Source organism: Corapipo altera, unplaced genomic scaffold, assembly GCF_003945725.1.
Source record: "Corapipo altera isolate COAL_440 unplaced genomic scaffold, ASM394572v1 231, whole genome shotgun sequence".
NCBI lineage: Eukaryota > Metazoa > Chordata > Aves > Passeriformes > Pipridae > Corapipo > Corapipo altera.
Genome location: NW_020885037.1, coordinates 416,347 through 440,088, shown reverse-complemented (window position 1 = coordinate 440,088; position 23,742 = coordinate 416,347). Strand labels below are relative to the sequence as shown.

At 54.0% G+C, this 23,742-nt stretch overlaps 1 protein-coding gene across 14 annotated transcripts in view; it reads left to right on the top strand.

Moving 5' to 3' along the window:
- The first annotated feature begins 1,824 nt into the window (after positions 1-1,824).
- Positions 1,825-23,742, top strand: part of TCF3 (transcription factor 3) — a 76,427-nt gene continuing 54,509 nt past the window's right edge. For all 14 annotated transcript variants that reach the window (XR_003531796.1, XM_027668383.1, XM_027668381.1 and 11 more), the window contains exons 1-2: positions 1,825-2,201; positions 9,467-9,539. Coding sequence is in view for 13 of the 14 variants with exons in the window: in XM_027668383.1 (XP_027524184.1) it covers positions 2,127-2,201; positions 9,467-9,539 (148 nt within the window). In the remaining variant the exon portion in view is untranslated. The remainder of the gene's footprint in view (positions 2,202-9,466; positions 9,540-23,742) is intronic.

The window sequence follows — 23,742 nt, the reverse complement described above, 5'->3', positions numbered from 1 at the left end:
AAAAAAAAAAAAAAAAAACCAAACCTCGAACATTAAAAAAAATATAATATGTATTTATATAGAATAATAAAATAATAACCGGAGCCGGCGCCGCGCGGAGTGCGCGTCCCGGTGCTGCCGGCGCTGGGGGTCCCGGCGCTGCCGCCCCCTCCCTGCCTCGCTCGGTCCGTGCGGGACGGGACGGGCTCGGCGCTATTGTCCCCTCGGCAAAGTTTGCCGGGGCCGGGGGAAGGGGGGGCGGCGGCGGCGGCGGGGCCGGGCCGGGGGGGCCGTGCGGGGCGGCTGGAAGGGGGTCCGCGGGTCCCCGACGTGCGGGGGGGCGGGGGCCGGTCCGCGGTCCTGCCGCGAACTTCAGCCCGCGGCAACCCCCTCGCCCCCGGGGGTCTCCGTGCCCCTGCCCGGCTCGGGAGGCTGCGCAAGCCGCGGGACCACCACCGCGGGGGCGGCTGCTTTGGGCTCTTTGAGGCTGGGAGGGGGCTCGTGGGGGCCGCTGCGCCCTCCTGCTTCCTCCGCTCCCTGCCCACGGCACGGGGGGTGCGGGTGGGGGGCCCTGACCAACTTCACCCACCGCGGGACCCCCGGCCCGGCCCGGCCCGGGGCAGCCGAGCCTTTGTCCGGGCTGGGGAGGGACCGCGGGGGCATCTGCGGTGGGTCCCCGGCCCCGCACCCCCGGGGCTGCTTTGGGGTTAGAAAGTGTGCGCGGGGAATAAATAAAAATAAACTCCCCGGCCTGACTTTGGGTATTGTTCAAGTTGTCCCCGGGCGCTTTGAGGGGGGCTGCAAAGTGATGCCCCCACCCCCCTTACCCGGGTTCTCTCCGGGGTCTCGTCTCCCCCGGCCCCACTCAAGGCGCCGGGGCATGAGGTTGGGAAAGTGGCTTTAAAAACACTGACCTGCTGCACTGATGACACTTTTAAAAAAAGGGCTTTGCAAAGAAAATAAAAAGGGGAAAAAAAAAAGAAATCCCCTGGATGTTTTTTTATAGTGGTGAAGGGTTTTTACATGCTGGGCTGATTTCAGTGTTTTTTATAAAACTTTGTTGAAATGTAGTGGCTGAGCCTACAAATGCTTTGGATCACGTAGAGTTTTTTTGTTTTGTTTTGTTTTTACCTTATGATTAATGAGTTAAATTTATTGGCCAGCTGCCCTTTGTAACCATGAATGAGTTCTTAAAAAAAAAAAAAAAGGGAATCTTTTATCTCATCCCAGGCCTCTCTTTCTCCCTCCCAAAGAAATATTTTTCTATTACAGCGAGCTGGCCGAAAAGATCAATCTCCCTTTTGAAAAAAAAAAAAAAATCTGTAAAATTAGGAAGAATAATATTTACCTATCTCGCAAGGTTGCCTGGAGGGCTTTATTTTTGCAAAAACACTCCGAAAACAAAAATTTTTTTTGTTTGTTTGTTTCCAGTCCCTTTTGGGAGCGGGAGAGGGTTCAGTTCTCACTGAGAGCAGAGCCTGGCTGGGCATCCCCAAGCACAGTCCCTGAAAAAGCAGCTGCAGGTGCTCGGCAGGACCCGAAGGAAAGAGCTGTAACATCAGACTTTTTTTTTTTTTTTTTTTTTTTTTTGCTTTTTTGTTTTTTTTTTTTTTTTTTTCCCCCCCTTCCTTTTTTTTTTTTTTTTTAAACAAAACTAGGCAAGGACAAGAGAGCCTCCTGCGGGGAGTGAGCGTGGGGGAAGGCGAGGGGGCGAGCCGAGCCAGACAAGCGCCTGAGTGATAACTTGCCTGAACCCTTTGATAAATGAGTTGACTCTTTTTTTTTTTCTTTTTTTTTTTTCCTTTTTTTTTTTTATTTCCCTCTCTCCCCCTTCATTCGCCACACGCCAGGAACAGAATTGGCCCGAACTAGTGGAATTGGCAGCAAAAAACTAACATACAAGTGTGTCTGGTCAATAGAGCGCTTGTTCCTGCCGCTGGGTGCTGTGTGAGGACTCCGACTGTGCTCTCTGAGGAGAGTTGGATGCCGGGGACACGCTGAGGGTTCTTCTTTTCTCGCCCCCCCCCTCGCTCTGCCTTTTTAAAATATTCATCAATGGGGTGGGTAGTTTGCTCTAGTCATTAAAATATCTCTCTCCCCTCCCCCTCGCTTTTCTCCAGGACTGCCACTGTTGAGTCTGTGGGAATATGAATCAGCAGCAGCAGAGAATGGCTGCAGTTGGGACAGACAAAGAGCTCAGTGACCTGCTGGACTTCAGTATGGTGAGCGAGAGCGGCCGGGGGGCTCGGCAGGGCCCGGGGCTCTGCCGGGGCTGGGAGCTGCACAAGGGAGGAAATGTGAGCCTGTAAATTGGACATGATGGGTTTCAGATGTGCCGTGTTTGTGTGCGTGCACATGTGCTGCAACTTGTTTATTTTCAAGTTAAAGCAAAGCCTCTGCCCCTCCTCTCTCCCCCCCTCTCCCCCTCAAACGTGTGTTGTTTCCTTGCAGGGAGCGCAGAGAAGGTTTTTTTTTTTTTTTCTGGATGGGAAATTTTGGGGGAATTAACGGAGTTGTGTGTTCTCTGTTTAAATGCTCACTGGGTGACTGTTTCTGCAGCCATGCAGAGATGTAACTTCAGTAGCTGATTAATCAAGCTTTTTTCCTCTCCCCAGATCCAGACTATTAAACTTTTGCTCCCACAGGTTATTTTGTCACGGTTTGAAACGTGTCCAAGCTCTCCGGCGCGTTATTTTTGCAGGAGTTGGACACTTGTGTTCCCCATGCTCTGCTCCTCTGTATCCTGGAAACCTTGAGCTGCATTTAGGAGCTGTTTATTTTCAAAGAAGCAGGACCTAAAGAGTTCCCCCCGAAGGGTGTGCACAGCTCAGAGGGAGGAGAAGTCCCTTTAGTCAGGGCAGAGGGGGGTCAGTCCCTGGCACGTCCCGTGTCGCGCTGCCAGCGGTGCTGCCTCTCCTTGGCAGGTGACTTGTGGAGGGCAGAGCTGGTGTTCAAAAGCAAACAAGTGTCTGTTGGGTTCCTCTGTTGTGTGCTGCACCCTCATGGCACTCAGAGCCTGTGCCTTGCTGTTTAGATAAGCAAACGTGCTGCAGAGATAGAAACAACAGCCCCAGGAGGGGGAATAGCCAGGAGTGTCACTGCTGTGGCTCTGGGCTGGCCTGGGTCACCCAGCCCATGGCCCTGCTGGGCTGGATGTCCTGCCCCTTGGAGAAGGGACTAAAAGTGGTGGGAGAACTAAGGTCACCTGCAGTCCTGGTACCTGTGACACCTGTGGATGTGCTGAGGCTCATCTGCTTTTCTGCATCCGTGCCCTGAGGTTCAGCAGTGGGGCATAAACCTTTCTGTACAGCTGGGGTTTGTACCTGTTCGTGCTGGTGGGGGGGTCTCTCAGCCCTCACAAGAGCAATTGTCCTGCAGGAGAGGCCCAGTTCTCCCAGTTTCATCCTTCTGTTGGGAGGCTGGTTCTGTGAATTTGCCAGTGATGGACTTTTGCAGTAGGATGTTTTACAGTGGGTGCAGTGACAGTGTCCCTGTAAAACCAGGAGTCAGGTCAGGGCTTGCTGGGGAGCAGCAGTGTGCTTATTTGTCCCTCTCAGAGGTCCTGGAGGTTGGCAGGAGCCCTGGGGCCTTCCATCTCCTGCACTGGGAGTTTTGAGCTTTACTTAGGGTCAGTAACCAAGAATCTGCTCCTTGGCCGGGGCTGCAGCAGCTCCCAGTTTGTTTTTTCCCCCCTTGGAAAAAAATCCAATCCCACTCACCATTCAGAGCTTCAAAAAAAAAACCCCAAGACCTTTTCAAACCTAACGAACCATCCTCATTTGCATGCTCAGATCTGTATTCCCTGGAGGGGTCCTGACCTGTTCCCTCTGTACACGAGTGTTCCTGTCCTTGAAGATGAATCCACGCCAAATTTGGGTTCGGATTCAGTGCTTTTACACTGGTGTAAACCTGGGGAGGACCAGGACTGGTCGTGTGTTGGTGTAAAGGCTCGTGCAGCAGCAGCACTGGGGGCGGCTGCTCTTGCAGCAGCAGGGCCTGCAAATGTCATTTGCCAGCAAATGATTCGGAGACATTCCCTCCAGGATCAGTCGGCCGATGGGCTCCGACGCAGCCTGGAGCAGAGCCAGCTCTGTTTCACAAACCCTCATCTCCACACACCCTTCTCCTGAGTTTGCATAAAGGGAACATTAACATCTCTCCTCCAGGATGAGTAGCTGAAATGGAAAAGCTTCCTAGACTGTACATGGTGGGTCCATCAAAGAGGCTCCTCCATGATTTGCTCTCTCTGTGTCCTTGGGATGCAGGATTTTTGTCCACAAAGCTCCCTCTTCCAAATATATTTTAGTTTGAATAAACAGGAGTGGAGCATCAGTTCTGCAATCCTCTCCAGGAGAGGAGATGGGAGGGAAATCTAGAGATATTCAGAGCAGCTGGAAGCATTTGCTTTGGATCAGTATTTGGATTGCTTTTTTTCTAGGGAAGATGTACTCAGCCCCAGTAGCCTGTGGTCCAGCCCTGAGCAGTGTTTTGCTGTGGGAATTTTAAGATTTGGCCATAATGGCTTTGCACAGCCTGGCCTGAGTTCCTGGGCCATTAAATGGCAGGGTTGTGTGAGATGCTATAAATTGGGCTTACAGTCCTGTTCATAAATAATGCCATTGCATAGATCCTGAGCTCCCCCAAAGCTTTGTGCCAACACAGTTTGCCAAAAAGGCAAAAATCAAGGGATTCTCTACATGAGCTGGAACCAAAGGCCCAGCAATGCAGCCTCATGGCTGCTTTGGGGTGTGCATGGCAGCACACTTACCTCTACCTTTGAACAAATTGCCTTTTATGATTGCCCCAAAGTGCAGGTAATTTGTAAGCTTGCCTTCACCGCTGCTCCCTGGCAGCTGGCCAGGACGGGCTGGCAAATCTGGAGAAGAGCTTTCCAGAAAGCATCCTGCACATCCACCCGAGTGGGCAGCTCAACTCATGGATTAGGCTGGGCTTTGGGGGCTGCCAGGCTTTGCAGGTCAGTCTGGCAGGCACAGACTTTGTGCAGCGGGAGCTGCCCTGGGCCTGTGCTCCTGGGACTTGGATATTAAGGAAAGGTTCTTCCCCCAGAGGGTGCTGGGGCACTGACTGGGCTCCCCAGGGCAGTGGACACGGCCCCAAGGCTGCCAGAGCTCAAGGACAACACTCTGAGAGACAGGGTGGGATTGCTGGGGTGTCTTGTGCAGGGCCCAGAGTTGGACTGGATGATCCTTGCGGGTCCCTTCCAACTCGGGACATTCTGCTGTTCTATGACTCGTGGTTATTGGTTATCCCAGGCCATCTGTGCCACTGCTGGTGTGTTGTGGGGAGGTGTGGGCAGGTATCCTGGCTGGGCTGGGATGCTCCAAGAGCAGGGGCACCCCTGGGCATGGCCAGGCTGGAGCAGAGCAGCCCTGGGGGGGGGGGGGTGTCCGTGCTGCCGAGCGCCTGCGGAGCCGGGGAGCGGGCGGGGGTCGGGGCCCGCCGGGGGGTCTGGGGGGAGCGAGATGCTGTTAACAGCCATGATTATTAGCAGAGTATTAACCATATGCTGCGGGGAGGCTGCTGTCAGAGGGGGTTTCTGGCTTGATGAGACGGTGCAGGGTGGGCAGGGGCCTGAGCAGTCGCACAGGACCTGCCGGCTCATTTCCCCGCACGCGGCTGCTCCCGCCGCGCTCCGGCCCCCGTGGCTCCAGCCGTGGAAGCGGGGGTGGAATGCCTGGCTGTTGGCAGCAAGCAGGGCTCGAGCAGCTCCTCCTGCCCTGCTGGAGGATGCTGAAGCTGTGCCCTGCTCCAGCCAAGGCCCGATGCCTGCCTTTCCATGATAAACCTCTCGCTTTTGTTCAGAGCGGAGCAGTTGTAAAGTTTGACTTCAGGCCGCAGTGGGCGTTTGGGGCCGCAGTCAGGAAGGTCTGTCTTAGGTGAACACATATAGAATGTCCTGCTGGCAGTGGGTTTTGAGCCGAATTCCCTCTTCTCCCCAGATTAACAGCTGGATACTTTCCATGCTGCAGAATAGATTTCAGGTTTGGAGTTCAGGCTTGAGGTTGGGTCAGCCTGGAGTTCAAAAGGTGGGAGAGGGGAGAAAATGAAAACTGATTTAATTCGAAAAGTGATGCGCTGGTAGAAGTGCACAATATATGAAATGCTGCTTGATGTTCCTTGTGTCTGGCAAATTCTCTTTCTTGCCTATGAGTTTGCTGGTGAAAGTTTGGGGTGTCTTGGCTGTAACCACCCTGGGGGAGGGTGCGGGTGTTTGGATCCTCCCATGTACTGGATTTGCCCTGGGAGAAGTGGATGGAGAATAAACTCTTTGGGAGGGGTGGAAATGGAGCTACAAGGGTGTGCAGAAGTTGTCAGCTCTCAGGGAGGCTGGAGGTAGGACTTGAGAAACCAAAGACAGCGACTTAAGATGGGGGATTTTACATAACCGTTTCAATCTACATTTATTCAAATCTAACAAAGGCCAAGTAATGACCCAATTACAACCCCTGAGAGCTCGTGTCTGGGTCCCTCCTCAATGCCTGGGTCCCTCCGTAGGTGCCAGCTCCGGTTCATCTCCTCCCTGCCCCCCCCAGTTTATTTTTAAAGCAGCATTTTAAAAGCAGAAAGGAAATTTGCAGTGGGTGGATGAACTTTGCCTGTGAGCAACACACGCCAGCGAGGGCAGGCGGCACTTCACGTATGACTTGTGCCTTGTGCTCCTTGGGGCTGCAGCCCACACCCCAGTGGAAAAAGAAGCTGGGAGCAAGAGAAAAAAAACCCAAAACACTTCCTGGGGCTGCCAAGTGATGAGTGTGGAGGGGTAACCCGGGGTTCCCCCCTCCCCATCACCCTGCTTGAACGGCTGGAGCTGTGCCAGGGGGTTGGGATGGATCTCAGGGAAAGGTTCTTCCCCCAGAGGGTGCTGGGGCACTGCCCAGGCTCCCCAGGGCAGTGGGCACGGCCCCAAGGCTGCCAGAGCTCCAGGAGCGTTTGGACAACGCCCTGAGGGACAGGGTGGGATTGCTGGGGTGTCCTGGGCAGGGCCAGGGGTTGGACTGGATGGTCCTTGTGGGTCCCTCCCAACTTGGGACATTCCAGGATTCTGTGCTTTGGCATCCCCACGTGCCCTGGTGTGGGAAGGGGTCTGTGACTCCTAAATCCCTTGGGGAAGGGAGAGCAGGAAGGTGTTGCATCAGCCTCAAAACACCTCTGAAAGCAGGCAGAGGAGGGGAGGGCATCCCCGGGGCTGTGGGGGTGTTTTAGGGATGCTGGGTGTGCTGGGGATCACCAGGGGTGGGGGGGAACCACCTTCTGTTCTGCAGAAGCAGAAGGCTCTGGGTGCACAGTGGAACAAGGTTGTTCATTTTCTCCACTCGTGTTTGGTGCTCAAACCTCGGGTTTTTCAGCCTCAGCAAGTGCTGAGTAGAAATGCTCATGGAAACGAGCCAGCAGTGCCTTGGGGTTTCATTTGTTGGGGTTTTTTTATTATTTCTTTTTTTGGGTGCCCAGCTTCATCGTGCATCCCTTCCCCCTGTGCTTGCACATGCAGACCTGCCCCTTGCAAAGGGGGTTTCTAACCACTTAATCCTCTTCCCTGCCTTGAGACGAGGGAGTGAGCACAGCCCGGGTGGGACCAGCCCCCTAAATTCCATTTGCAGTAGTTGTGGAGGTCTTTGCAGAAACCATCCCCTGCCCTGCAAGGGAAGCCCTGCAGCAGTGCAGGGAGGAAGGTTGGCTGCAACCTTCGGTGTGTCAGGGTTTGTTTTTATTTTCTAGCCCAACTTCCTGAGGAAACAAGTGTCATCTGATGGTGGGGCTGCCGGGCCCCCCCAGATACCTCTGGAGCCCCTGGGGTGGGCAGCAGGGGCTCCCCCCGTGGGGCACCTCCATGGTGGGGGTCCCTGGGCAGCCCAGTGTGGGCAGGTGCTGGCAGCAGTGCCAGGATGCTTAAACACTGTTTACACCTTTGTTTAAATCCATATATAGAGCATCTACACCCCGTGCATGCATATATATGATCCCAAATTTGTGCTCTTTATGAATGGCAGTTGGTTCCTTAACTGCTCTCTTTGCATCTCTACCACATTTAACTGTTTTTTGTTGGTTTTGTTGTTTTGTTTTGTTTTGTTTTTTTCTCCCCAGCATTTGTGAAAACAAAGCTGGGCAGACTGCTCTGCACAAAGGAATGTTTCTGACCACAGCCAGACATCAGCTATGTCAGGGCATGAAACGCTGCATTTCTGTAGGCTCTTGTGCCATTACATTGTTTAATCTTCAAAGCATTAAACTTTTGAGTTACTCAGACATTACAAAGCTAAAAATAATAAAAATTCAAATGACTTGGTGGTGAAAGTATCTTGAGTAGAAAAAGGATATTAAAATGTTAATTCACTAAACGTTTTCCCACCAGTTGTTTTATTGGCTGGAGCTCCATTTGTGTGGAGGAGAATTAGTTTTCTTTTCTGCTGCACGCAGGTGCATGTAAATTATTAAATAACAGCTTCTGAAACTCTCCCAACTTTTATTAAAAATATTTATACAGGTTAGGTGACAAGGTGTGCAGTGTTTTTGAGGAAGCTCCTGGCAGGAGAAGCTCAGCTGTGATACTGAAGCTGCAGCAATAGAGCAAACAAGTCCCCAGAGCGACTAATACCGTAAAATAGTTCATTTTTGAAACCTTTGCACTTGGAGTAGCTTCTCCCCCCAGACCCCGGGGCTGTGTTGGGTCCTGGGGCTGCTGGAGCAGCGGGGTGGGAGCTGCCCTGGGAGGCTGCAGGGCTCATCCCATGGGGCTGGCACAGAGCTCGGGCAGCGCCAGATCCTGGGGCTGAGTCACCTCTGCCTGTGCCAGCCAGACCCATGGGCAGCCCACGTCCTGCCCAGGCACTGTGTGTGTCCAGAGAGATGGGATGAGACCCAGAGTGCTGTGGGAGCTGGGATGGGGAGGGTGAAAAGAGCTTTTTGGGGTGCTGCAGGGTTGTTTTTCTGCTGGGTTTCTATGAATGGAGTCGGCCCCGTGGGCACCCTGCAGGGAGGGCCCTGGTGAGCAAGTTGGGGAAGGAACTGCTGGGTTTGACCACAGCTCTGATGCTCCTGGGCTGGTTTTCGGTTGCACTCAAGGAACCAGGGATGCTGTGGACACAGGAGCATCACAGAATCACAGGGTATGCTGAGTTGGAAGGGACCCACAAGGATCCTTGAGTCCAACTGCTGTCCCTGCACAGGCCCATCCCCAGGAGTCACACCCTGTGCCTGGGAGCACTGTCCAAACGCTTCTTGAACTCTGTCTGACTTGGTGCTGTGACCCCATCCCTGTGTCAGGTTGTGTGTGTTAGTGCAGAGCTGCTCCCTGCCCCTCCTGCAGCTGATCCATGGAGCAGGGACACGAGGAGAGGGAAGTTTTTTGCATCAATAAAGTGCTCCTCTTCCCCCTTTCCTCCCCCAGTCTGACCCCTTTGCAGCAGCACAGTAAAACTAACAGACTGAAATCTCTCTTCCCTTCTCTCTCATCTTCTTGTTTTTCTAGATGTTTCCCCTGCCAGTGGCTAATGGAAAAAACAGACCCACGACCCTAGCGAGCACTCAGTTTGGAGGATCAGGTACTGTCATCTTACTTTTTTTTTTTTCCTAATACCATAATGATTCTCGCAATAAATTTGTGTTTGGTTCCAGAGACACCAAAGGAGGGGTTGGTGTAGTTCTGTTATGTGTTTTTCTGGTGATGGATCTGCTGCTGTTTCTCTGGATGATTTTCTTGTTGCTCCGTGTGTCTCCGGGTGGGCAAAGCTGCTCTTGCTGATCTGTCTCCTGTTAAGAAGTTGCTGCCTGAGCTGGAGATTGTTGTCCCACCGCTCCAGGATCCTGGGAGCAGACAATCAGGGCTGTTCTCTAAGCTGCTTAGACATGTCTGCACTGCCCTGGAAGACTTTTGCTGTTCCTTTTTGAAGACGTGGTGGTGGTGGTTCATTCCTGGGGCTCGGCTGCAGTTTGGGTGGCTGCTCCTTGCAGTCCCTCCAGAGGCTCCCTGGGTGGGATCTCGGCATTCCCAAAGGGATCTTGTGAAGCCCTCCTGGCTGGATGCTTCCAGGGTGCCAAGAGGGGGCCAGGGATGCCAACATCCAAGGGCTTTGGGAGCAGGGCAGCTCTGGGGAGGAGGGGGCTGGGGATCTGGGTGTGATGGGGGACTCTGCAGGGTGTGTGGCTTCAGATGTCTGATGGGAACTGTGCTGCTCTTGGGTTTGAGGCTGAAGTGGAGAATTCCTGGGCAGTGCTGTGCTGGATTTTTGATGCCTGAGGAGCCTGCTCTGTGCAGGGCTCACACGGCCCCTGACACGTGGGAAGTTCCTTCATTTGCCCTTCTTGCTGAACACCTTGTGGATGGTTAAAACTCAACTTTCTCTACCATGGGCTGACTCCAGCTGTCCAGGGAAACCCCTGGCCACGTGGAGCAGCTGTGCTGCATCCTGGAGATTTCTAGAGAGCACCTTTGGTGCCCCAGCATCAGTGTTGTGGGGCACTGGGGAACCTGCAGCAGCAGGATGTGGGGCTGTGCCCTGCCCTGCCCTGCTCTCGTGCCCTCTTTGACCAGGGAAATGTGCTGCTTTGGGACTGAGCCGTTTAGCTGCACGTCAAGATGGTTTCGAGCAAACACTTTTCCAGGGAGGGAAGCTGTTGAGTGGGCTGGAGGAAATTGGAGGGGGGAAAACTCTCGGGTTAACCCAGATGGAAGCCGATCTCTCCAGCGAGTGTTCCTTGCGCGACTTCTGCTGTTAAAACAATCCCACAAAAGACGTGCTCCACGCTGGGGGAGAGGAGCAATGGCATTCATGTGTTTCCTGCTCGGAGCCTGGCCCGGCTGCCGGGCCTGTGGTGCTGGCCAGGAGCAGAGGCACAGCCGGACCCCCCCCTGCTTGGCTCTGCAGCCGCCGGAACGACACCGAATCCCTCCCCCCCCCCCCGCCCCTTCTTTTCGGGTGAGTGAAAGGTAACATTGACACCACCCTTCCTCTGGGCTGCTGCTCCCCGGGGCTGCCTGGGAGAAGTCCTGAAAGCAGAGCACTGGTGTTATACAACTGGGCTGGAGGACGTTGCACAATCCCTGCTGTCCCAGGCGTGGGCTCTGCCGTGAGCATCCTGGGCTGGGAACTCAGCTCGGGGAAAGGTTTTGCTCCAGCAGCAGAGTTATCCCTGGGGCAGCCACACTTGGCCTCACCTCAGGGCAGGGGATACGTTTCATTTGCATGTTGGCTTTGGGGCTTCTCCCTGTTCCTGAATCTTTGACTTTTTTCCTGTGGGGTGAATGACTGCAGGAAGACATCAGTGAGATGTTCCATGCTGTAATGGTTTGATTTAGGCCTTCCCTGGCAACCAGGGGTGTGCTCTGCCTGTTAGAAGGATCCAAAGGGTCTAAACGAGGTCCTAGATAGTGGCAAGTGGCTGTTTTCGTAGTTTGTGGATGTTCTACCTTTATTCACTAATAGTCAGCAAGGTGCAATCAGGTGCTAGTTAGAATCATAAAATCACGGAGTTCCACCCCCTGCCATGCCTTCCACTAGACCAGGTTGCTCCAAGCCCAGTCCAACCTGGCCCTGATCATCCCCAAAGGTGGTTCATCCCCAAAAACATACCCAGCCATCCAGCTCAAAATTTGAAGTCAAATCTTCACTAACCCTGATGTGGTCAGAGGGTGAAAAGCAGATGGTCCTTGGATTTGGGGACCTGGACTTGCTGAGGGAGCAGAGTGTCTCACAGCCAAGCCATAATCTGGACCTGGAGATTAGCTCCCTGAGTCTTGCCTTGCAGGAAGGCCAAGGCTTCATCTTTATTGTGCCTTGTGTTTCCAGCACTCCTGCTCAGTCAGGGCCTGTACCACCAACGAAGGCAGAGCAGCATTTCCCCTCCACAGCCACCTCTGCCCAGAAAGGAGAAGCAAACACTGATTTGTGTAAGTCTGAGCTCAGTGCTCACAGAGCCCCACCTCAGTGCCAGGATCTCATCATCTGGGCTCATTGTATTAGGCCCAGGGTAATAAACTGATGTTGTCCTACGTGCCACAAAGATTGGTGTTTCATCCCTCTGTCCACACAGGATGGGATCCCATCACTGGGTTGATGGCATTTGGGCTGGACATGGGAATTCATGGCTCTCACTTTCCATCTGTCTCCTCCTCCTGGAAATCCCGGAGCAGTGTGTAGCTTTTATTATTTTTCCCCTCCAGAGGAGCTGTTACCTCAAAGCTCTTTCCTCCCCAGAGGAAGTGAAGAGTGAAGAGAGCAAGGCACTGCACTGACTGATCACTCCCATCCAAAATGCCCCACTTGCCAAGATGAGGTTTTTCCTTCCAAAGTGCAACTTGTAAATAAGGGAGCACAGGCATTTGAAACAGAGCTACAGGAGAATCCCAGCTGTAAAATCGCCCCAAATTCAAATCCTTTTCAAATCCAAAATTTCTTTACCAGAAAGGTTTTTGACCATTGGCACAGGGCAGTGGTGGAGTCACCATCCCTGGAGGTGTTCAAACAATGTGTGGATGTGGCACTTGGGGACATGTTTGAGTGGTGACCATGGTGGGGTTGGACATTATGATCTCACAAGTCTTTTCCATGGCTCTGATCAGCAATTCCATGATTCTGGTGACTGCCCTGCCCAAGGTGTCAGTGGCCCCTTTGCCAAGGGGAACCTGTTTTCCTCTCCCGGGCCAGAAAAATCCAAAGTGTTAACCCAAACCCTCCACCTTCGAGATCCCTTCGCTCTTCCTATTTGCCTCCTGTGCTTTTATTTTAAGCTCCTGCCACTGTTTCCCTCGTTTCTGTCCTCAAATGCTCCGGGGAGGAACTGCTTTCGCTCCCCCGCCGCCCGGACAATTCAGCACCTCCGCTTTGCCTTTTCTTGGCAAGGAGAAACCCAACAATTGCCACGAGTTTGGAGCTGACGTCACCCGGCCCGTGTCTGCGGCATTTATAGCACATATAGGTCACCGCGGGAAGTTGGTCCTCCCGGGGCTTGGAGCTGCAAACCAGTGTTTTCCAGCCCGGGCCGTGGGTCGTCGGGGTTTTATTTTAGCCGGGACACCCAGCCCGTCGTGCCCGTCGTGCCCATCGTCCTGCCCTCCAAGGCAGCGGTTTCACTGGTCCCTCCCTGAGCTGTTTGTTGTTTGCAGTGGCAAAAACATTTGTGAGCCGTGTCCTCCACGGTGTCACAGGTCATAAATGACTGATCTGAGCAGCACCCAGCTCCCTGGCAGTGCTTCCTTAAACCTGCCTCAGACAGGGAACTGCTGGGGCTGGATTTCACCTGGAAGTGACCATTTTAAGGGATGTTGGGATGGCAGCAGCATCAGGAGGCAGCAAGGTCGGGCTGTGCTGGGGCTGGTGCCTTGTGGCTGCTGAGCTTTCGTGCAGCCTGAGCCTTTGCCTCAGCAAAGGAGTTTGGGCTCTGCAGGGCAGGGGGATGAACCCAAGGCACGTGGTTGTGCGAGGTAACACATCTCCTGGAGCAGCACGGGAGCAGCGCTTCCATCTGTGGGCAATGTGGAGAGAGTGTTCAACCATCTCACTCCACACCCCTGGTGTGGGGTGCCAGGATTGGGTCCTACTGGAAGAGGAGCCCAGGGGTCTTCTGCTCACAGACAACAGATAAAACCCCTGCTAAAAAATAGGGATTTTTTTTGTTTTTTTGCTTTTTAAGTAAGCTAATTCACCATTAAATGCCTTTTTCTTCTTGCTTTGTGCCGAAGCGAGCTCCTTGGCTTGGGCTCTCCGGTGGATTTGGGGGGAGAGTCCCCTCCTGGCCTGTGCCGTGATTCCCTCCCCCAAAATTTGTTGTGTCCTTTCTTGCTCGTGAGCTGAGGCTCCTCGTGGGGGAATTGCTTTGATCGGGGGAAGTTCATCACGTACATCTGAAGCTGGCTGAGCAGGGAGTTTTTCAAAGAGTTACAAGCTGGTGCATGTAACAAATTTTAAGTTATAGTCTAGTGAACAAAGCAAATGGATTCTCCCCGGAGGGAGGCGAGTCCAGATCCCCTTTGAAACCCGCTTTAAACAACGCTCAAACTTGGATACCTGTGGCAACAGCACTGAAAGTCATAAATTCTATGAAAGCTGGGGTTGTCTCTTTAATTGGTGCTGTGGGGGAGCTGTTTGAAGGTTTAATTAGTTACTGTGTGCAGGCAGCCCTGTGTCAGGAAGCCCCGAGTGGGCCAGGGAGGATCTGGTGCCCTGGTGGGAGCAGGATGGTGCTGGGCTCCACTCTGCCCGTGGGGCTGGGGGGGTTGGCAGTGAAACCATGGAAGCTGGGGCTGGGAAGAGCCAAGCACAGCGTCCCTGTTGCCCTGCTGTCGAGTCTCAGGCTGCAGAAACCCATTTGCAACTGTTTTCCATAGTGAGGAAAGCGGGAGCTTTTATTAGAAAGGCTGTATCACGTTTTCCTACAAACTGCCTCGAGTTCCCACATGTTTTGCTTATGCTGAAGTGGGAGTGCTGGGCTCCACTTGCTATTTTGATGGATGATGAAAGGCAGACGTGAGGTGTGCAATATGGGACTTGGTGTTTTGAACTGGCACTTGCCATGAAAGTCCAGGCTCCGGGCTGTGTGTTTGTGTGGTGGGTGCGTGTGTGTGACCCTCGAACTGTCACCAAACACAAAGCCACCACAACAAAAAAGGCAAAGCAGGAAAATTCACTTGCCAGCCCGTTGGTGTGACCATTTGTTTCAAAGTAAATGTTGCTGTTTAGCCATTATCAAAGGAAATCAAAGGAGAGCTGGGGCTGTTCAGACAGGAGTAGAGAAAGATCCAGGGAGGCCTGAGAGCCTCTTCCAGTGCCTGAAGGGGCTCCAAGAGAGCTGGAGAGGGACTTGGGACAAGGGCCTGGAGGGACAGGACAAGGGGGAATGGCTTTGAGCTGAAGGAGAGCAGGGTTAGGTGGGATATTGGGAAGGAATTGCTGGCTGTGAGGGTGGGGAGGCCCTGGCACAGTTTGCCCAGAGAAGCTGTGGCTGCCCCATCCCTGGAAGTGTCCAAGGCCAGGTTGGACGGGGCTTGGAGCAACCTGGGCTAGTGGAAGGTGTCCCTGCCCATGGCAGGGGGTGGGACTGGATGAGCTTTAAGGTCCCTTCCAACCCAAACCATTCCATGGTTCTATGGAGAAGCTTTGCCATGGACAGGTCAAGCTTGCAGAGCTGTGAGGTCTCATTAGCCTGGAAGGAGACAGATCCTGCAGCTCCCACTGCTCTCCACAACTCTGGAGCATTTCCATTCCTGCTGCTGGCAGAGCCCACTCGTGGGGTGTAGGAAGATGCTGCCAGGCATGGCAGGGATACCCTCAGGATGCTGCAGTCCCGACTGTTCCAGTATCAAAGCCTGGAGGACTTTCAGTGAGGTTCATCTCCCACGTGCTAGTCGAGCTTTCTGCTCTGTTTTTGTCTTTGCCTTTGGGAAGCTCCTGCTCTTCTCCCTCTCCCCTTCCTGCTCCCTGTGTCTCCCGTGGGGTGCATCCCATTAACCAGGATCCAGAAAGCAGGGTCTGGAGGAAAAGACTTGGAGGGCCCAAAAACTGGGGCAGGGAGTGCAGGTCTGCAGGAAATAGCGAGTGAGAGGGAACAAATGCCAGGGGAAGATCTTCACACCTGTGTCCCTTAATCCAGCACCACATCCCAGTCTCATCTCTGATCCTCGTGTCCTGGGCTGCTTGTTCCTGCTCCCAGGGCTGCCCCACCTGGGCAGAAGGTTCTCTGTGCCTTTGCAGTGAGTTTGAAACAGAATCACAGACTGGTTTGGGTTGGAAGGGACCTTAAAGCTCATCCTGTTCCACCCCCTGCCATGGGCAGGGACACCTTCCACTAGCCCAGGTTGCTCCAGGCCCCGTCCAACCTGGTCTTGAAATAAGAAGGTCTCTCTCTTCCCCACAATCAGTTTTTTCCCCTTGAATTTTATTGCAACACTGTGAGTGAAAGTGTCCTGTCCTGCCTGAGACACGAGGGTGTCCTGTGCTCTAATGGACACAGGAGGAGTGAGGTGGAGAAGGCCCAGGGTGTCCATGCTGTGGGGGTGCCCTGGCAGCAGCTCAGTGCTCCTCTAGCAGCTGGGGAGAAGCAATCCCTTGTCTTGGTGTGTGTTTGACTTTGGGGGTTAAGGGGTGCCTGTTTTCAGGGGAAGGTGTTTTTTGGGGTTCTTTTAGTTTTTTTCATTCATTTCCCACCCTGGAGAAGAGTCCTCCTGACTGGATTTGGGATTTTGAACTAGGAAAGAGCCCAGAGAATGCTGGAGGTGCCAGAGCTGTACTGAGATAAGCGACAGCTTTTGTTTAGAAACTGCCAATTTGCCACAGACCTTGTTTAAGCACAGTTTTAACTATGCCAGGATTGCTGAAGCAGTGCAGTGCTCTCTCTTCCTGGCAGAGCTCTTTCCTTCCTCTGATGAGGCAATTCCTACCAGTGGAGCTGTGCCTGCTGGGGGGCTGTGATGGGATCAGGATCTTATGTAAAAATCACGTGTAAAAAGCCTGGGCTGAGGCTGAGGTGAGGCTGGGCTTGGTGTGCACCTTCTGTGTGTCCAAAGAACAGGTACAAGCTCCAGCACCTGCTTGTCTTCTAATGAGAGGAGCTGTTGGGTAGTAACTGGTGAGTAAAGAGAGTAGGTTTATGTTAGATATTGGGAAGAAATTCTCTGTGAGGGTGATGAGGCCCTGGCACAGGTTTCCCAGAGAAGCTGTGACTGCCCCATCCCTGGAAGTGTCCAAGGCCAGGTTGGAAAGGGCTTGGAACAACGTGGGCCAGTGGAAGGTGTCCCTGCCCATGGCAGGGGGTGGGATGAGATGAGCTTTAAGGTCCCTCCCAATCCAAACCAGTCTGGGATTCTGTGCATTGCCTGCTGTCACTGCCCTGTTTATCCTGCTCTCTTCTCCATTGCCAGGGCCAGGGTCTCAGTATGGATGGTGTCCAGGAGGCAGGACACTGGGACTTGGTGCTGGATGCAGCAGCTCTGCCTCAGCCCACCCCGAATCCCGCACGCCCAGCGCTGCCCGAGCGGCACGTGCTGGCTCAGCACCCCGGCTCGAGGCCTCCACGCTTGTTGTGCCCTTTCCAAAGGAGAGAGATGGCTTTGGAAGGGGCCCAGCAGGTCTGGCAGGCGTTTCTGCTGGACCTCACTGCTGCTAATTTCAAATCCTGCATGCCCTGTGGGGTGCCCTGCTCCAGCACGTGGCCCGCGTGTGACCAGTTCCTCGGCCTGTTGCCTCTCCCTTGTTCATGTTTGTGTGCAGGGAGACTCAAACTGCAATTAGTATTATTACTGTTTTGAGTTTGAGACAACAAACGGGCATCTTAAAGGGTTGGATTTAATGCAAAGTGGTGTTTTGTTGCTCTGGGGAGCTTCATCTCTCCCCTGGCACCAAACCCTGCAGTGTTAACACAGCTGAAGGATGTGCTAGAAAGGCTTTTCTCAGCTCACCAGCACCCAAAGGCACCTTTGCAGGTGAGGTTTTCAATGCTTTTCTAACATAAGGGAGAGAGACCTTGGAGCCCCTTCCAAGGGGCTTCAGGAGAGCTGGAGAGGGACTTGAGACAAGGGATGGAGGGACAGGACAAGAGGGAATGGCTTCCCAGTGCCAGAGGGCAGGGTGAGATGGGATACTGGGAGAAATTGTCCCCTGTGAGGGTGAGAAGGCCCTGTCCCAGGTTTCCCAGAGCAGCTGTGGCTGCCCCATCCCTGGAAGTGTCCAAGGCCAGGTTGGATGGGGCTTGGAGCAACCTGGGCTGTGGAAGGTGTCCCTGCCCATGGCAGGGCATGGAACTGAATAGGTTTAAGGTCCCTTCCAACCCAAACCATTCCATGGTTCTATCTGCCTGTGGGATTCCCAGCTGTGTGGGTCAGGATTGTCCTGCCTTCTCCCAACACCTCCAAAGAGTTGAGAACACAGCAGGAAGGGGGCATCCCACAGACCCCGAGGAAGGGCACTGACTCGCCTGCCTGGCACTGTGTGCTGGGGATGAGACCTGGGCAGCCTCAGGATTGGGTGCTGGTGTTTCCCTGGCACATTCCCAGGCTGCCAACCCAGCTGGATCTGTGCTGGTGCCTCAGTGTGATCAGCTTGGGATGGGCTGTGACCCACTTGTGTCCCTCCCTCCCGAGGGGAGGCGGAGGGGCAGGGACTGAGCTCTGCTCTGGGACCAGGGACAGGAGCCAGGGAAGGGCTGGAGCTGTGCCAGGGGGGTTGGGATGGATCTCAGGGAAAGGTTCTTCCCCCAGAGGGTGCTGGGGCACTGCCCAGGCTCCCCAGGGCAGTGGGCACGGCCCCAAGGCTGCCAGAGCTCCAGGAGCGTTTGGACAATGCTCTGAGGGACAGGGTGGGATTGTTGGGGTGTCTGTGCAGGGCCAGGGGTTGGGCTGGATGATCCTTGTGGGTCCCTTCCCACTCAGGATATCCCAGAATTCCGTGATTCCCAGGCAATGGGCAGCTCAGAGCCCCACAGACCCCTGAGGTGCTTTGTTGGCCTGACTGCAGGTGCCTGGTGGTGCCCGGGGCTGTCGGAGCAGGGAATGCACTTTAGGAAAGGGGGGCTTTCCCAGAGGCTGGTGGCACATGCCCTGTGCTCAGGAGTTGATGCCTGTGAACCCTCCAAGCAGAGCCCAGCTGGTGTGGGGCACATCTCACTCTGTGATCTGGAGCCCCCTCTGCCAGCAGGTCCCCAAATACTCAGCAAGCCCTGATTAGCACATCAGCTTAACCAAATGGAGTCGTGTGTGCACAGAGGGGAGAGAGGTGCTGCACTCCTTCGGCGCTGACTTAAAGTTTAATTAATTTTGTTGCCAAATGAGGCATGAAATACAGTGTGAAATACATTGTGGTGCTGAATGTGTAATTGTACAGGGGACTGGGATCAGGGATCACCTGAGGCGAGGCAGGCACAGAGAGAGCTCTCATGGCCCTGGAACGTGTGTCTGTGTGACAGCAGAGAGCAGATTTAGGGGACAGACCCCCCAGCAGCTCTCCCTGGGGACTGGGGGCCAGGCCAACCTCCCCCCCTCAGTGAAACAGCACCTGAAGGTGTCATTGCACCCAAGGATTTTGGGGGGGGAGGGAGTTGCCAGAGGCTCCAACCCCTCGTGTCAGGGTCCCCAGGTGTGTCCTCTCCAGGAGCAGCCACTGTGGCCACGTTGTCTTTGCCACCCTGAAATGGATTTGCCCCACGTTTGGGGTAGGATGAAGGGCTGTGGTTTTGCCTGAGGGTTCTGGAGGTTCTGGTTTGTCTGTCCCAGGTGGCCTTGCAGGGTGGAAATAAATGTGAACAAACATCAGAAAGGGAAAAAAGCTGAACTGTGGGGGGAGATCTCTTGGTTCAGCTTGTGAGGATTTCTGCAGTGGCTGTTTTGATGCTCTTCTCCCTGCCTTGATTAGTGTTTCTGGAGGGAGGTTGCCTTCACCAGTGCCTTGTTCCCCCACTGAAGAAGGGAAAGAGGCAGCCTGGGACATCTGCCCCCAATTTTTTAATCTTGAATTTTTCAATTAATTCGCCAGGTAACCCAGCTCCAAAGCCAGCAGGGAGAAAAAGCTAAAAAACACTGTCCATCTGCCTGTTAACCCTGGGAAGCACATCCCCACCTCCAAAGTGACCTCAGGCAACGTCTTCCTCTAAATTTAGCTGGGGATTGCGTCAGGAGTGAGAAGGAGGTGAAGTTAATGTGGCATAAGCTTTCTCTAGCAGGGGAGTTTGCATGATTAGGCAGGGACTGAAAATAAATAAATGGGCTTCGTATCAGAGCATCTCGAGCAGCTGAGGCCGGGGCTGGGAGGAGGGGCAGCCTCTAGCACCCTGGGAAGTGTGGAGAGGTGGATTTTTTTTGGACCAAGTGGGGCAAAGGATTGTTGTCTACAAACCTTGGCTCATCCTGACTGGGAAGAACCTTCCAGGAGAGCGGGTGCTGCTCCCCATGTCCTGTCTGCAGGGCACTGGGCACGGCCAGCGAGCTCTGGGGTCACCTCTGGCAGCAGCACTTGCCTCTCCTGGGGACTGGTGGCAGCTCGAGGCAGAGCTGTTCCTGCCCTCCTCAGAGAGTGCTGGAGCATCTTCTGCCCATTCTTCATCCCTGGCCCCTGGGGGTGAGGAATTGGCAGCTTTTTCCCCCTCCAGAAGCCCTCCTGGGTCTCTGTTGCAGTCACAGACGTGGTGGCATCCAGCAGTGCCCCAGGGGACAACCCGGCGTGGCCCTGACCTGGAAGAAGCTGATCTCCTGCAGGACGAGCCTTGGAGGGCACTTGTGTTGCCAATCCCTCTCTGCCTCATCCTGCCCAACCCAGGGGACGAGTCTGGGTTGTGACAAGTGACAAACCCCGTCCCTGTGGCGCCGAGTGCGTGACCTTTCCTGGGAGAGCAGGGATGGCCTGGGCCCCTTCTGCTTTCTGGGACATTTTTTTTTTCCAAAGTGCCGTGGTCTCCCTTCCAAAGGCTCCTCAGTGCCCCGTTAACATTGTTATACAAAGCAGCAGTGTGCCATTTAATTAGGAAAAATACGCACTAACCTCTACCATATGTTGCTCTTCTCCTCATATTTGCATTTGAAAGTCCAGCTGAATTTCAATGTGAAACTGGATTTTATCCAAATGATGAATGGCCTGGGAAGCTGTGGGAAGGTGGATGTGCCTCCCCATCGCATATGGTTGGTTGCTTAGGATTTTTTTTTTCCCCTTTCAAAGGAAAAAACTGGGTTCCTTAATTTCTCGTCCCGTGGTTGAAACCGTTCACACCTTTCCTCTGAACCCTACAGTGGCCTTGTCTGGCTGGGTGGGCATTCCCCAGGCTTCTGAGGGGCAGGAGCTCCAGCCCCCCTGAGGGAGAGAGATTGGATTTACCCTTAAGCAACTTGTTTTCAGTGGCAGTTCCACTCACGGCCCTGCCCTGGGCTGATCCCACAGCATGGGAGAGGGGGATTCTGCCCCTCTGCCCCCTCAGGTGAGACCCCCCTGCAGAGCTGCCTCCAGCCCTGGGGAACAACAGCACAAGGATGTGGAGCTGCTGGAGAGAGTCCAGAGGAGGCCACAGGGATGCTCCAAGGGCTGGAGCCCCTCTGCTCTGGAGCCAGGCTGGGAGAGCTGGGGGGGTTCACCTGGAGAAGAGAAGGATCCAGGGAGACCTTGGAGTCCCTTGCAGGGCCTAAAGGGGTCCAGGAGAGCTGGAGAGGGACTGGGGACAAGGGATGGAGGGACAGGACAAGGGGAATGGCTTCCCAGTGCCAGAGGGCAGGGTTAGGTGGGAGATTGGGAAGGAATTGTTGGCTGTGAGGGTGGTGAGGCCCTGGCACAGGTTTCCCAGAGCAGCTGTGGCTGCCCCATCCCTGGGAGTGTCCAAGGCCAGGTTGGAGGGGGCTTGGAGCAACCTGGGTTAGTGGAAGTTGTCCCTGCCCATGGCAGGGGGTGGGATGAGATGGGCTTTAATGTCCCTTCCCACCAAAGCATTCTGAGATTCTTTGATTCCCTTCATTTTCCCATCCCACCATCAGGTGGGTTGGTGCCCCTTGACTTGTTTACTGGCACTCAGGGCTTTAGGAAAGGGCACCAGCCACAGCTCCTGAGTTGAGGGATGAAGTTTTTGGCTTGGCTTTTCTGGTTGGAGCAGTGGCAGCTCCAGGCCTCTTCCCAGCCAGGGCCAAGCATTCCCCAGCCACCATAAAACAGGAGCAGAGGCATTGCTCCTGCACAGGCTACTAGAAGTTTTAGGAGCCATGTGGTTGCTGAGTCCACACAGCACATCCCCACGTCTCTTAGGGCTGCCTGGACTTTTTTTTTTTTAACTTGTTTAAGCTGAGTTCAGCTCTGGGACACACTCAGCATTACGTTGCTGAGCTGGGTGTGCTCACACTGCTCTTACTGACCTTTTACCTCACCTACCTGGCAAAAAAAAACCCCTTAAAAATCACTTCATATCCTGATTATTTCACATCCTCTGCAAATGTGTCATCAGAGAGTGGCCTGGGCTGGCCGTGGTGCTCACAGGGGGAGCTGGTTGCTCCAGGTTTCTGACTTTTGTTCTCCTTTCTCTTCACCCCTCAGAGATCAGTTCAATATTTAAGACAGTTTTTGTTGGGGTTTTTTGTTGTGTTAATGCAGCTGAACTAATATGATTACATTTCCAGATTTGGGTAACGGAATAACAAGTCAGGAAGCTCTTTTTTTTTTTTAAAAAAAAAAGGGAGAATTTATGTCACTTCCAAATTATCCAAGTCTCCAGTTGGGAATCTCTTTCCTTTTCTCAGTTAGTTGCCCCGAGAGGTTGTGGACTCTCCATCCCTGGAAGTGTCCAAGGCCAGGTTGGATGGGTTGGAGCATCCTGGGCTGGTGGAAGGTGTCCCTGCCCATGGCAGGGGGTGGCACTGGATGGGCTTTAAGGCCCCTTCCAGCCCAAACCATTCCATGATTCCGTGTTCTACCCTGGGCAAGAGGGCTCCTTTCTGCTGTGGCCATGGCCCAGCACCCCAGTCCTGGGTGCTGCACGTTGTGCTGTGCACGTGGAGCAGCCACAGGGTTGTCCTGGGTGCCCAAAAAGATGGTTCTTCCCTTCTCCCTGAGAGCTGCCAGGCCAGAGGGACCATGTGCCTCCCCCAGGGTTGTGTCAGGGGCAGAGGCCTTTGCACATCTGCCCTTCCTGGAATGGTTTCACTGCTGTCTTGAGGCGTGTTGGCTTCACTCATCCCTGTGCTCACACTCACATGCAGAGGAGGGATCTGGAAAACAGCTCAGCAAAACCACCTTGCACTGGTGACTTCCCTTCTAAAAAGAGAATGATGTTGTGGAGCTGGTGGCTTCCCATTATTTTCCCCAATCTGAGCTTTCTTGCCATTGGTCCCTCTGTGTCTGCAGCATCAAAAGAAGCACACAGGGATGGGGAAGGGTCTGGAGGGGAAGGGTCTGAGGAGCAGCTGAGGGCACTCGGCTGGTTCAGCTGGAGCAGAGGAGACTGAGGGGAGACTCCTTGGGGGCTGCAGCTCCTGCCCAGGGGAGGCAGAGGGGCAGGGACTGAGCTCTGCTCTGGGACCAGGGACAGGAGCCAGGGAAGGGCTGGAGCTGTGCCGGGGGGGTTGGGATGGATCTCAGGGAAAGGTTCTTCCCCCACAGGGTGCTGGGGCACTGCCCAGGCTCCCCAGGGCAGTGGGCATGGCCCCAAGGCTGCCAGAGCTCCAGGAGCGTTTGGACAACGCTCTGAGGGACAGGGTGGGATTGTTGGGGTGTCTGTGCAGGGCCAGGGGTTGGACTGGATGATCCCTGTGGGTCCCTTCCAGCTCAGGATATCCCAGGATTCTATGATTCTATGAATGTCTGGCTCCTGTCTTCAGCCTCCTGCTGCAGGAGCTCACTGTGGCACAGGGCACACCGTGCTCCTGCCCTCCCAGGCATCCTCCCTCCCTGCCATCCCAGGATGGGGGTCCTGGCCAGCAGAGCCCCCCACCAGCACAGCCCCAGAGCAGGAGCAGGACTGTGGTGTTTGCCCTTTTTGGGAATGCTGTAAGAAGGTGGTGACTCACTTTCCATGGAGCTGATAGTTACCCTGCTCCTGTCTTGGATTTGTGTTGTGTAGCCAGCAAGATTATTTATAACTTAGCCAGCATCCCGAGCCTATTGTTTCTGCAAAGAGCAGGAATGACTAGATGACTTCCTGAGATTTTTTTTTTTTTTGCCACCCCCTCATTTTTTATTTTTTTAAAAATCTGCTTTTCCTTCCAAGTATTATATTCGCCAGTTGGATGCTTTCCCCCCACATCTTCCCCTCCTGATTGTGCATTTGTGCTGCTGACAATCCCACTACCGGTGTCAC